Genomic DNA, 12,477 nt, shown 5'->3' on the forward strand with positions numbered 1-12,477 from the left:
TCAGTTACCAGAAGCTCACCAACAAATCAGGACAGACGGAAGAGGTGGGAGGCAGTGTGATCTCCAAGACCTTCTCCACTGTGCACAGGGAATGTTGAGAATAACGCGGTGTTTCTCGCGTGTCTATAACGTGCTTATAACTTTCCTGGCCTCTGGAGGAGTGATGAAGAAACAGCGAAGGCCCCTGCTTTTCAGACGCTTAACCCCAACAAGCCGGCCGTTAGCCAGATGTGCTGAGCTGGGAGCCACTTAGGGACATTCCTCAGGCTCGGCTTCTCACCTACACACGTCTTTTCGAACGAGTTCACACCGACGACAATTTCTCACACTGCCTGAGCCGGCTGTGCGCTAAGAGGTGTCCCCTTCTTACTTTATTTGTATTCGATCTTGTTTTGTTTTAAGCTAGGGAAATGAGAAAAGGTGTCTTTTCCTTTTCCCTTTCGGAAAGGGCTTAGCATGGGTTTTGGGCCCAATTTCTCCCCGCCCTGCACCACCTTCACCCCCACCCCCAAGGCAAGAGTAGTTCGGAATGACTTAGCAGAGCTGCCTGCCGGCTCAGGGAAAATGGTGAAGCAGGTGCCTGACGCTGGACCGGCCCACACGGAAGGCGAGGCGGTGCAGGAACACAGGGTCATTCGCACGCAGCCTAAGGAAGGTTCCAGGGAAGACCTGAAGGATACCAGCGCCGCGCTCAGTGCCGCGGCTGGAGGAGGCCGCAGCCGGTGCCTGCGTCAGGAAGCAGCAGGCAGCGGACGGCCGCAGACGGCAGCTCGGTGCGGGTGAACGCCGGCCCTGCGCGCTGAGGCAAGTGCCTGCTGCTCCCCGCCATTTGTTGTGGGGGTTGTTCTCCGGAATGAACTGAAGAATTTCCCCCTAATTCGCCTCTTCGGCTCAGGTGTCCAATATGGAGACGCAGTGGTGTAGACAATAAGGGACGTGGTTTTGACGCGTAGATTTTCCAGTCCAGGTCGGACACACTGCGGTAAGTGGCATTTGCCGCTGTTAGAATTTAACGAGCGCATCACACGGAGAGCGATCGGGGCAGACATCGGATGGAGACGTTATCGAACGCGCCCGCAGCTCATCGACGCAGACAGAGCTGAGTTTGAATCCAGGCTGTGAGACGTGCTGGCTTCGTACACTTCGGCAACCATCTGGATTTGAGTTTCTCAGCCTGTGAAATGGGCCTGATGCTGCCCACCTCAGAGGTTATTTAAATACAAATGCAGCCCTGGCTGGTTCGGCTCGGTGGGTAGACGTTGGCCCGGTCAGGGCACAGGCCCTGGTTACACGCTCCTTCCCTAGTGGCGGCTGTGCAGGAGGCAGCTGATCCACCATTCTCTCTCACCATTGATGTTTCCCTCCCTCTCTGAAGTCAATAAAAATATATTAAAAAAAGAAGGAATTCTGACCTAGTCCCTACACTTCATTTCAGGGTTCTCTATGGAATTCTATGACTCTCCAAGTGGCGACCGATGAAAGCCTTGGACGTGCTGTTGGAAATAAGATACTGAAAGGACAGTGCTCGGTGACACCCGCTGTTCCTTCTCCGTCTCTGTCCGGTGCCGCTCCCAGGCCCTGCAGACTCAGGTGCCTGTCACTGGGGGCAGGCGTCCAGCCGTCTGTGTTCGCACACGCCCCAGCTCCGGGGGCTGGGGACGCTGAGCTCCTGACCTCTCACCCCCCCATAAGACTTGCCTGTGTGCGACGTGGCTTCAGTTTAGAAGGTAAGAATGTGGCCCTTCCCAACATACACGGATCCTCACACATAAAGACCCAGACACACAAATCCGAAGTCCCAAGGTCCAGGGTCATTCTCATTTCCATGTGGACCACGAGTTTGCTTCTGGTGGGTTTCATGCTCTTTCCCCCCCCCCCGCCCCCCCCACCCTGCCTCGCCCAGAGAGCCCAGGGCGTCCTGTTCTTTCACTTGGTGTGGGAGTAGGTGGGTTTGCTTGCAGGCCCGATGCTCAGTGCTCGGGGATTTAAGCCGGAGGACGGATTGGGAGGGTGGGGACTCTCACTGCAGGCACGCCCTTCCTCCCTCCTGCCCCTGCTCACTGTCTGCTCCCCCCTCCTCCCCAGAGAGAGGGAGCTGCGTGACGGACAGCCTGAGGCAGGGGCTGCCGCTGAGCGCCTGGGTGCGGACCCCTTCTTGTCATTAGCAGGTGGCCCCGGTGAAACCCACGGCTCGCTGCTCGGCACGGCCCCCAAGATGTCAGCGTCGGGCCCTTGGAAAATACTTCACATAACCCTGAGATCCTGACACACTGGGGACTCAGCTCTCTGCCAGCTTCCTTAATTAATCCCACGTCCTGTCCCCTGGTCCCGAGCGCGGCGGTGACACGGCGAGCTGCCTCTGAGGCTGAGGGAGATGTGCAGCTCCCACCGCACAGGCGCCGCATCCTGCGGTGTGTGAGCGCCGGAGAGGCCCGCATCCGTGAATATTTCAACGCCTGCTCCCACAGTGACACGCTGCGCTCTACTTTTACTTTCGCCGGAGAACATTTTTTGATTAGTTTCAAGCCTGAAATCATTCTTTAGGAAAAGGAAAAAACCCCCACACACAGAGGAAAGAAACTTAATAATTCATGGCCATGGCTGCCAAGGTAAGTTTTCTTAATGTGCTTGTCAGGTCCTGGGGTTTACAGAGTCTACCGCATATTTTCTCAGAGGCTGGGACAGACACTCATTGATTTTCCTCATTTTGAACAAAAGAAAATATACCCCATCCCCACAGGCCCAGGAAGGGCCGCTCGCAAACACGGCTTGATTTTATCGTTCACTTGCAGGACCACGGCTATTTTAAAAAAACCCTGGGGAGGACGCAGACTTGATCTATGCTGGAAACCTCTGCCCTCCCGTCAGTCTTCCACGAGCGGTGAGGGGCTGTGGACGTGGCCGCCAGGCCCCGTGGAAAGTGATGAAATGATCCTCTGTACAGCTCTCCTGCTGAAATGTCAGGCCTGGCGAGCGGGGCCTCACGCTCCCGCCTGGCATTTCCCTCCCGTCTGCTGGGCTGCCAGGAAGCAAACACGAACAGTGAGGACTTGTGTCGGGCAGGTAGCAGGCGAGCTCGCTGTCAAAAATCTATTATTAGGGCTCTGATCTCCCGCACAGACCCGAGGCGGCCAGGCAGCCAGGGACCAGGCGAGGGAAAGGCAGCACAATGCAGAGGGGGACGCCTTGTCAATCAGCACAGGAGCATATGCAAATGAGCGCATGCAAATGAGGACGGGTCCAATCTGAGCCTCTCTCAAACCCAGGGCTCCTTTATGCTGGGAATTGTCATGCGGCCTCTCTATTTGATCTGCCTCCTTTGGGCTGTTCTGTAAACACAGCGCAGACCAGGGCCTTTAATAATTTGATAGTTAAACGTGTGATCGTCGGAGAATGTTTTTACATACTGTATGTAAATCACAGGCTAGGTTTTTTTTGGCATCACTTTGGTGCACGCGCGCGCACACACACACACACACACACACACACACACACGAGAGATGAGGGGGTAGCAAGCAGAAGGCTCTCCTTTGAATTATTCTTTTGGCATGATTTATCACTTTTTGTTATTCATTTAAATATTCTCTTTATTGGGTTATTTTAGTCATTTCAATATCAACATGTAAGCGTTTATTGATAAAGATGGTTACAACCAATAGCTGAAATTCTGTGAGAGACACAGGCGTCCTTTTCGAAAAGAATTTTATGTGTCAGTAACCCTGTGAATGGCACAGAAAAAACCCAGCCCATGAAGAATGGTTTCCTATAAAACACACACACACACATACACACACACACACACACACACACACACGCACACAACACACGCACATACGCAACACCACAGGACTCATTCGTACCCATGTCTGAAAGGACACTGCCCCCAGGGAGGACCTCATGGGACAGGTCACACACGGCGGGATGGCTCCACTTACACAGGTGATGGCTGTTTCTGGATTTGGGACTGTCTAAGATGTCAGTATTTGAAACGAAATAACTTGAGACTAAAACAAGAAAAAACACACACAAAAACTAGGAAAAATAATGAGTAATCCACTTGAGGACGGCATTTCTAAATAATGTCACTGGTGAGATCAGTGTTTTCTTCCAATCAAATTAAACTGAGGAATCCTGCCCTCCCCCCAAAAAAACCCCCTGATAATATATTCAACTGTGTGGTGCCCCGTGAGCTGCTGTTGGATGTTAACAAAAGTTTCCTGCATGGACCCTAGAAAAAGGAGTTAGGGAGTAACCACTTACAGTATAAAATCTCTACTGTCCAAAGGAAGGTTCAGATCATTGCTTTTGATTTAAAAAAATTATTGAATTTATTGTGGTGACACTGGTTAACGAAATTATGTAGGTTTCAAGTGTACGGTTCTATAATACATCCTAAGTATATTGGATTGTGTGTTCACCACCCAAAGTCAATTATTCTTCCATCACGATATATCCTGCCTTTCCCCTCATCCACCTCTCCCACACCCCTCTCTCTAGTAATCACCACACTGTTGTCTCTGCTTATGAGTTTTTATTTTTGCTTCATTCCGTCACCTTTTTCACCGAGCCCCCCAACTCCCCTCCCCTCTGACAGCTGTCAATATGTTTTCTGTATCTGTAAGTCTGCTTCTTATTTGGCTGTTAGTTTATTTTGTTCGTTAGATTCCACGTATAAGGGGAATCATATGGTACTGGTCCTTCTCTGACTGGCTTATTTCACTGAGCACAATAATCTCCGGGTCCACCCAAGCTGTTGAAAAAGGTAAGAGTTCCTTCTCTTTTATGGCTGAGTAGTATTCCACTGTGTAAATGTCCCACAGGTTTTTTATCCACTCATCTACTGATGGGCACTTGGGCTGCTTCTAAACCTTGGCTATTGTAAATGACGCAGTGAACACAGGGGTGCGTGTATTCTTTCAAATTAATGCTTTGTGTTTCTTCGGATATGTTCCCAGAAGTGGGATTGCTAGGTCATAGGGCAATGGCATTTTTAACTTTTTGAGGTAACTCCATACTGCTCTCTACAGTGGCTTCACTAACTGCATTCCCACCAACATCCCTTTCCTCCACGTCCTCACCAGCACTTGTTTTGTGTGGATTTACTGACGGTAGCCATTCTGACAGGTGTGAGGTGATACCTCCTTGTGGTTTTCATTTGCATTTTCTCTGATGATTAGTGATGTTGAGCATCTTTTCATCTGTCTGTTGACCATCTGTATGTCTTCTTTGGAGAAGTGTCTATTCAGGTCGTCTGTCCAATTTAAAATTGGATTGTTTGTTCAGTTTGTGTAAAAGTTCTTTATAAATTTTGGATATTAAGCCCTTATCAGATGTATCATTGGCCAATATGTTCTCCCATACCGTTGATGGTTTCCTTTGCTGTGCAAGAACTCTTTGGTTTGACGTAGTCCCATTTGTTTATTTTGTCTTTTGTTTCCCTTGCCCTAGGAGATATATCAGATAAAATATTGCTAAGAGGAATGTCTGAGATTTTACTGACTATGTTTTCTTCTAGGATTTTTGTGGAGACTATTTCTTTAGAATCAATGAGTTAGATGGAAGCACTTACATGCTAGAGAGCTTACTTAGCCTCTCAATCTCATAAAAACATTCCTTCCGAACACCGAACAAGCTTACTTCTGATGCCATCTCGCTGTAAAATCTCCTTGAGTTCTATAAATTAACCTCAGATGGACTCATGCTGTGAGCTTGGCTATTTCCAGGCATTTCTCCCACGGCTGAAATTCAGGGTTATAAAGCATCCTATTCGGAATCTGGTTCATATGTCTGGCATCCTCCCCGCTTCTAATCAGCTACAGGTGAGATGGAAAAATCCACTTTCTAAAGCAGGCGTCCTCAAACTACGGCCCGCGGGCCACATGCGGGTGTTTTTGCCATTTTTTTTTACTTCAAAATAAGATATGTGCAGTGTGCATAGGAATTTGTTCATAGTTTTTTTTAAACTATAGTTCGGCCCTCCAACGGTCTGAGGGACAGTGAACTGGCCCCGTTTAAAAAGTTTGAGGACCCCTGTCTAAAGTAACGAAGCTGAGGATGAGACCGTGGAATGAGGTGCTCCCTCTCCCCCTTGATATAAATTTTCAATTGCAACAAGTGGAAATTACCTTGTTCAATGACTTCTAGAGGGGAAACGACGTCTTTTATTTAACAAAGGGACCTCAGGCTAAAACAGCCACTTTCAGCCGTTTTTGACGTTACCCACAATAAACGAAGCCTTTCACATTACGAACCGGCTGACGTGGATATTAAACACGGGCATCATCACGTGTGTAACTGGAAAAGGTGTTTGATCAAACAATGCGGATCCCACTGGATTCAGAACAATGTGACATGTTTTCCATTCTATTTTTTTTTTTTTAAATAAAAATGTGGATTCGTAGTTCCTCAAACAGACCCTCCCATGCCCTCCTCATCTGGGAACCAAAGTTGGGAAAACACTGCTGACTCTAGATTCCAAACGAACAGCTCAGCGGGCCTTCTTCCCGGAGCTCCCTCTCTGCACGCCGTGCCCCTTCGCTCCCCACGCATTGAAAAGGAGGACGGTACTGAAATGCGGCCAGTTTCCCCAAGTGCCTCAGCTTCCCCCTTTAAACCAGGGGTGGGGAACCTTCTTCCTGCCAAGGGCCATTTGGATATTTATACCATCATTCGAGGGCCGTTCAAAATTATCAGCTTAAACATGAGCCTGCTCTGTTTGGTCAGACATGTAATTAACTCACCCCTCATGCCTCGGCAGGGCCAGACCAACGATTTCACGGGACTTACATGGCTCGCCGGCTAGACGTTCCCCACCCCTGGTTTAAACAAACCCGAACTTCATTCCAAAGTGCGGAAACTTCATTCTGAGAAAAGAGGATAAAGACCAGAGAACACGGAAAGGAAAGACGTCCTCCCCGGCCGTGGAGAGCATGTGTTGTTTCAGGTGGCCACCCAGAATGCCACTCAGCTTCCCCCCAGGAAATCTGAGATTCAAGCCGCTCTTGTAAAAGCAGACATTCCAGCCCGGCTGGTGTTGCTCAGTGGTTGAGCATTGACCTATGGACCAGGAGGTCACCAGTTCAATTCCCAGTCAGGGCATATGCCCGGGGTTTCGGGCTCGATACCCAGTGTGGGGTGTGCAGGAGGCAGCCAATCCATGATTCTCTCTCATCATTGATGTTTCTCTCTCTCTCCCCCTCTCCCTTCCTCTCTGGAATCAATGAAAAAATATTAAAAAAAAAAAAGTAAAAGCAGATATTCCAGGGCTCAGGGAAAAGTCTTCAGAAGGTCTGAGTGCTAAGCTGTGGTAATTTTTTTAATCTTACGAGAGTATCTGGTGGCAAATTTGGTGAACTGCCCCGACTGCAGCTGCATTTGGGGTCGAACCCACAGCTGATAAACCCAGGCCTGGACCTTGACCACCTGGACGTTTCCCCGCCCCTACATTGGGAAACGCCCTGCGAGGCTCGGGCAGTAGGCACTGCGCAGAACTCGCTCCTGTCCTGAAATACGTTCCCTTGGCCTCCTGCAGCCGCTTCTCAGATCCTATTACCTAGAAGCGAAAGCAAACACTGCTTTCCCGGAGAAAAACGATTCGTTGTGTCAATATGGAGAGAGGCTCTTTTCAAAACAGATGGTCTAACGGGAAGGGACTTAGCGGAGAAGCTATTGGAAATGAGGCCCCAGCTCTTGAAGACGTGGGGGCGTTTTGTTTGCAGGGAACGCTCCACCGAGGCCTCGCCCCGCTTAGGGCCCGCGCGGGTGTTTGTCCAGGAGTTCATAAATCTCAGAAACGGAGCTTCAGGGACCGGCCTGCGGGCCCGCGGCCGCGCGGAGCCTGTGTGCAGGGCCGCGGCCATGACCAGTGTGTGCGCACAAAGGCTCGTCCCGTGGCTGCGACTTCGCAGGCGGTTAGGCTGAGTGAGGGCGCAGAGACTATTGGGGAACCCCAGCTTCCGTGAGCACCGTGATGGTGCTACGGATGTAAAATACCACCGTGTTCGTTCTCTCATCAATCATTCTCTCATCGATTTGAATGCTCAGGCCCCTGGGGGCCGCCTCCATTCCCCTGCTGGCAGCGTGGCAGGAGAAGAAACTGAATGGCCGACGGAGACACAGTGCCGGCGACAGCCCGCTCAGGGGTCTCCCGCCTCCATCCACGGGCACCGTGGGGCAGCCCACACGATTCTGCATCGAGATGGTATTCAAGGCCCTTTGGCAGCTCCTGCTCCTGCTCCTCCTTTCCTCCTGACACTGTGAGAAGTTGTGGGGCAGGGAGTGGCATTCAGTTAGAAGCAGAACATAACCTTTCTTTCTTTTTTAAAAAATGTATTTTTATCAATTTCAGAGAGGAAGGGAGAGGGAGGGAGAGACAGAAACATCCATGATGAGAGAGAATCATGGATCGGCTGCCTCCTGCACGCCCCCCCCCCCCCCCACTGGGGGGATCGAGCCCACAACCCAGGCGTGCACCCTGACCAGGAATCGAACCCTGACCTCCTGGTTCATGGGCTGATGCTCAACCACTGAGCAACACCAGCCGGGCGCCATTCTGCTTTCAAGGCAGGTGTTCGATGCCGCGAGAGAGTGTGCGGGCGAGGTCTGCACTGACTGGCTGAAGCTGCACACGCTACATACACACAGCCCCGTTTGTCTGGGGCAGCGGGAAAGCCAGGCTGTTTGACGAAGGCTGATTTCAAAGTCCTAGCACATGTGCACACGAACGCAGACGGTGAAGAAGGTACGAACATCAGGGTGCTTCTGTGTTCTTCTCTGAACGCCCTGGCGGGAGCCTTCACTAGTCAGTGACAAGACAATCGTGCCGATGAGAAATGTGGACCGCAGGAGACAGAATCCCTTAAAGCCCTCCCTCAGCGTCCCCTCATCTCGAGCCATCAGTGACAGAGCCTCCAGCTCCCATGTAGCCGTCCGTCCTTCCCACTGGGAACTGTCACCAGCAACACGACAAGGTGGGATCATCCAAGACCCGAGACTCTTGCTTGGGACACGCCCTCCTGACCTGTCAGCAGCAAACCCCGAGAGCAAGCTGCAGAGGGAGGGCACCACCTACCGGACACTCCTCCGTATGTGGTCCGCTTCCCGGCGCCCACTGCCGGCCAGGGCGTGCCGTCGGCTCGGAGTCCCATCAGGCCCGAGACCGTGTTGGTGGCGGTAACGCCGTCTGCGCCACCTGTGGATAACACATCACCACTTACCTGCAGTTTTTAAAGGGACACGGGGAACCCGTTCAGACCCGACAGCCCGGGAAAACGTGCCCGGCACCCCCTCACGAGTGTGTGTCCCCATCTAGGGTCTGCCCTAGGCCACTCCTCCAACTGCGCTTCAAACGCTGGGCACGCACATGGTTAATTGCTGCCACTTCATTTTCCCAATTCTTGTACAGGCTTATGGATGCCAAATGCTATTTGCTAGGTAATTTACTATATATTTGCAAATCAGAACGCAATTTCCAGTGGCTAGAAGGCAGCGTAGATGATTTGTAAAATCATGCACTGACTGTATGATTTATGGATTCAAGAGATGTTTACTGCGTATATGTTTAAGGCAGTGTACCAGGCCCACCCAATAAAACATAATGGGAACTCGTCAGCAATTTCACACCGTGGAAGTTGGTATCTTTTTCTTTTCCTTTTACTTTATTAAAGGTTCAAATGCTGCTGTTGGACTGTTACATTATCGTGTCCTTTGTTTCCGGGTGAGCTGCTGTGACTGTGGCTTTGTTTCCTAATTCTTCCTGCGTGAGACACGTGTTTATGAGAAAAATAAGCATGTTCCTCGGCTCCCAAGTCGGGCGTCTCTTTATGAGCGTGAGTCGGGGTGGGGTGGGGGGAGATGCATCTACCGCGGCTGTGAGCTCAGGGCTCACTCTGATCCTTTCCGTAACCTCTGAACCAAGACAAACACGCACGTTCGTGGCTCGAGATAAACGTCGTGTGACGCCGCCCTTCAGGCCGCGAGTGCACACCTGCGGGTCTAGGAGTCTTACCTTCCTTGGCAGCTCTCGCGATGCTGACGATGTCCGTGACGTTGGGGGTCAATTTGGCAAAAAACGGGACGCGAACCGCTTGGCGAACCCAGCGGCAGATGTTCCGCACCAGCTCCGGGTCCTGTCAGACAGGGGGCGAAATGCAGACCACGATTAAAGAGCCGCGCTGTCACCGCAGCGTGTCCCAGCCACCCCACGGCGCTGAGCTCCACGGCCTTTCTCAGGAAGACATCTGGATGCATGGGGGTGGGATTGGGGTGTCCCTGCTTGACGTGAACGGCAAGTTCAAAGCACGAGGTTACACGCCTCAAAAGGGCCTTCGGAAACCAAAACTATGCAGCCCCCGAAGGAAGAACGAGCTCCCCACGACGTGGCAGGAATCAAACGTAAACTTCCGGGGGTGAGTGTGGGACACCCGCAGGGTGTCCCGTGGCCTCCCTGGCTGAAGTCCAGCAGGGAATGTCTCAGCTGGTGACTCCCGGTGAATGCTATGGGACCTGAAAGCCTTGTTTTCGTTGTTATTACTATTACTATTTAATCCTCATCCAACAGTATGTCCATTGATTTCTTTTTTTTAGAGAGAGTGGAAGAGAGAGGAAAAGACAGAGAGAAATGTCAATGTGAGAGAGACACATTGATTAGTTGCCTTCTGCACGTGCCCCGACCAGAGCATGGGCCAAGGAAGAGCCTGCAACCGAGGTACGTGTCCTTGACTGGAATTGAACCCGGGACCCTTTGGTCCACAGGCTGGCACTCTACCCACTGAGCCACACTGGCCAGGGCTCGCTTCTGTTCTCAGAAGGCTTAGTCTTGTTGACGTGTGTCCAGGAGGAAACCTGTGACTCCCCAGTCGAACTAATTAAGATGCGAGCAGGTGCTGAGACAGGCTGCACATGAGCTAATCAGGAACCTTCCCACGATCCGAGCAGCACTTCCCAACACGCACCCCCTCCAAACAACTGACCAAAGTGGCACGGATGAAATAAACTCTCTGAGGCTCGTGCTCCCGCGCCCGCCCCCGGGTTCCGCGGCGCCTGCATCCTCACGGGAAGTGTCATTTAGCGGGCGATCACCTGTCCGATCGGGAAAATAGCTTCGATGGAGTCACGTTGATTCCCACCCAGACAACAGCCCCCCCGCCCCATTAATTTTAGTGCAAAATTTATTCTGACAGGTACTGATAATGCACTTTGATAAATCACCTTAAGATATGCAAAAGCAATTCATTATTGAACGTGGTAATATTATCTTAGCAAGTGGAAATGTGGGTTTTTTTTTGAATAAAAGAAAAAGGCAGAAAAAAACATAGTCATATATTTCAACGATGAAACAGTAGGCAAGTACATCCTTTGCAATTAATCTTTGTATATGTAAGAAAGCTGCTCTTTGCATTTTAACCTTTCCGAGTCTTTTAAGATGAGATTTCGAATGGTCTAACCTTTAGAAAGGACCTTTTCACGTGGGCCTAACGCGTCTCGACCCGTCATCTCGCATTCCTCTGAACGTTACGCGTTTGTGGGCCAAGATGCTGCGACGCGGTGATTTCTGGTGACTGTTATTGTCTGTGCAGCAGAACTAATGGTTTTAACAAAGAAACATTTCTTTTGGCTTTGCTTGTTCTCTTTCAGGACAGTCATTTCTTCATGAAGCAAAAGAATGAATGCGGCGGCGTACGGCACGCTCTACAGGGCACACTGCACCGTGCACAGTCAGACCTGGAGACGGAGCTGAACAAATTCGCACTCATGGAAATGGAGATCGGCCTGCCCCCGCGATGCTATGAAATATTTATCACCGCACCACTGGCGTGAGGGAGGGAGTTGCATCTTCGGGACTTTCATGTTTAAGTGATGAATTTCCATGGGACGTAGCCTAGAAATGACAGCAACTCCAGATGATGGGGATAGCATGTCCTTCGAGAAACGCGCTCTTCGAGGCAGAATCGGACAATAGGTGAAAGATCACTTGCCTTGCATAATGCGTGGCACGCAGCCTGCTCGGAATCACCAAAACAAACTGAAAATCTTATTGGGCCCTGGCCGGTGTGGCTCAGTGGATTAAGCATCGTCCCAGGCAGCAAGAGGTCTCTGGTTTCTATGCCGGGTCAGGGCACAGGCCCGGGTTGCGGGCTCCATCCCCAGTAGGGGGCGTGCACGAGGCAGCTGATTGATGTTTCTCTATCATCAATGATTCTATCTTCTCTTTTTCCCTCTCTCTAAAAAGAATCAATAAAAACATATTTTTAAAAATCTTACTGGGTTCCAGCTGGGTAGACACAAATAATCGAACACGTGCTTCTAAGTGGCTTCCACTGTTGCCGACCTCCATGTCTTTGTCATTCACTTTGAACATCTGTCTCGCGTTGTCTCCTCTTGCTCATCAGGAGTAGAATACCTTAAGTCAGGGGTCCTCAAACTCTTTAAACAGGGGGCCAGTCCACTGTCCCTCGGAGAGAAGGAGGGGAGTCGGAG

General features: G+C 50.8%; 1 protein-coding gene across 1 annotated transcript in view; it reads right to left on the reverse strand.

The window, feature by feature from the left end:
• Positions 1–12,477, reverse strand: part of DPYD (dihydropyrimidine dehydrogenase) — a 362,324-nt gene that overhangs the window by 54,490 nt on the left and 295,357 nt on the right. The window contains exons 17-18 of the mRNA XM_079761319.1: positions 10,007–10,127; positions 9,071–9,190 (exon numbers count right to left, since the gene is read on the reverse strand). Of these exons, the coding sequence (XP_079617445.1) occupies positions 9,071–9,190; positions 10,007–10,127 (241 nt within the window). The remainder of the gene's footprint in view (positions 1–9,070; positions 9,191–10,006; positions 10,128–12,477) is intronic.

Source organism: Cnephaeus nilssonii (assembly GCF_951640355.1).
Source record: "Cnephaeus nilssonii genome assembly, chromosome: 21".
NCBI classification, from domain to species: Eukaryota; Metazoa; Chordata; class Mammalia; order Chiroptera; family Vespertilionidae; genus Cnephaeus; species Cnephaeus nilssonii.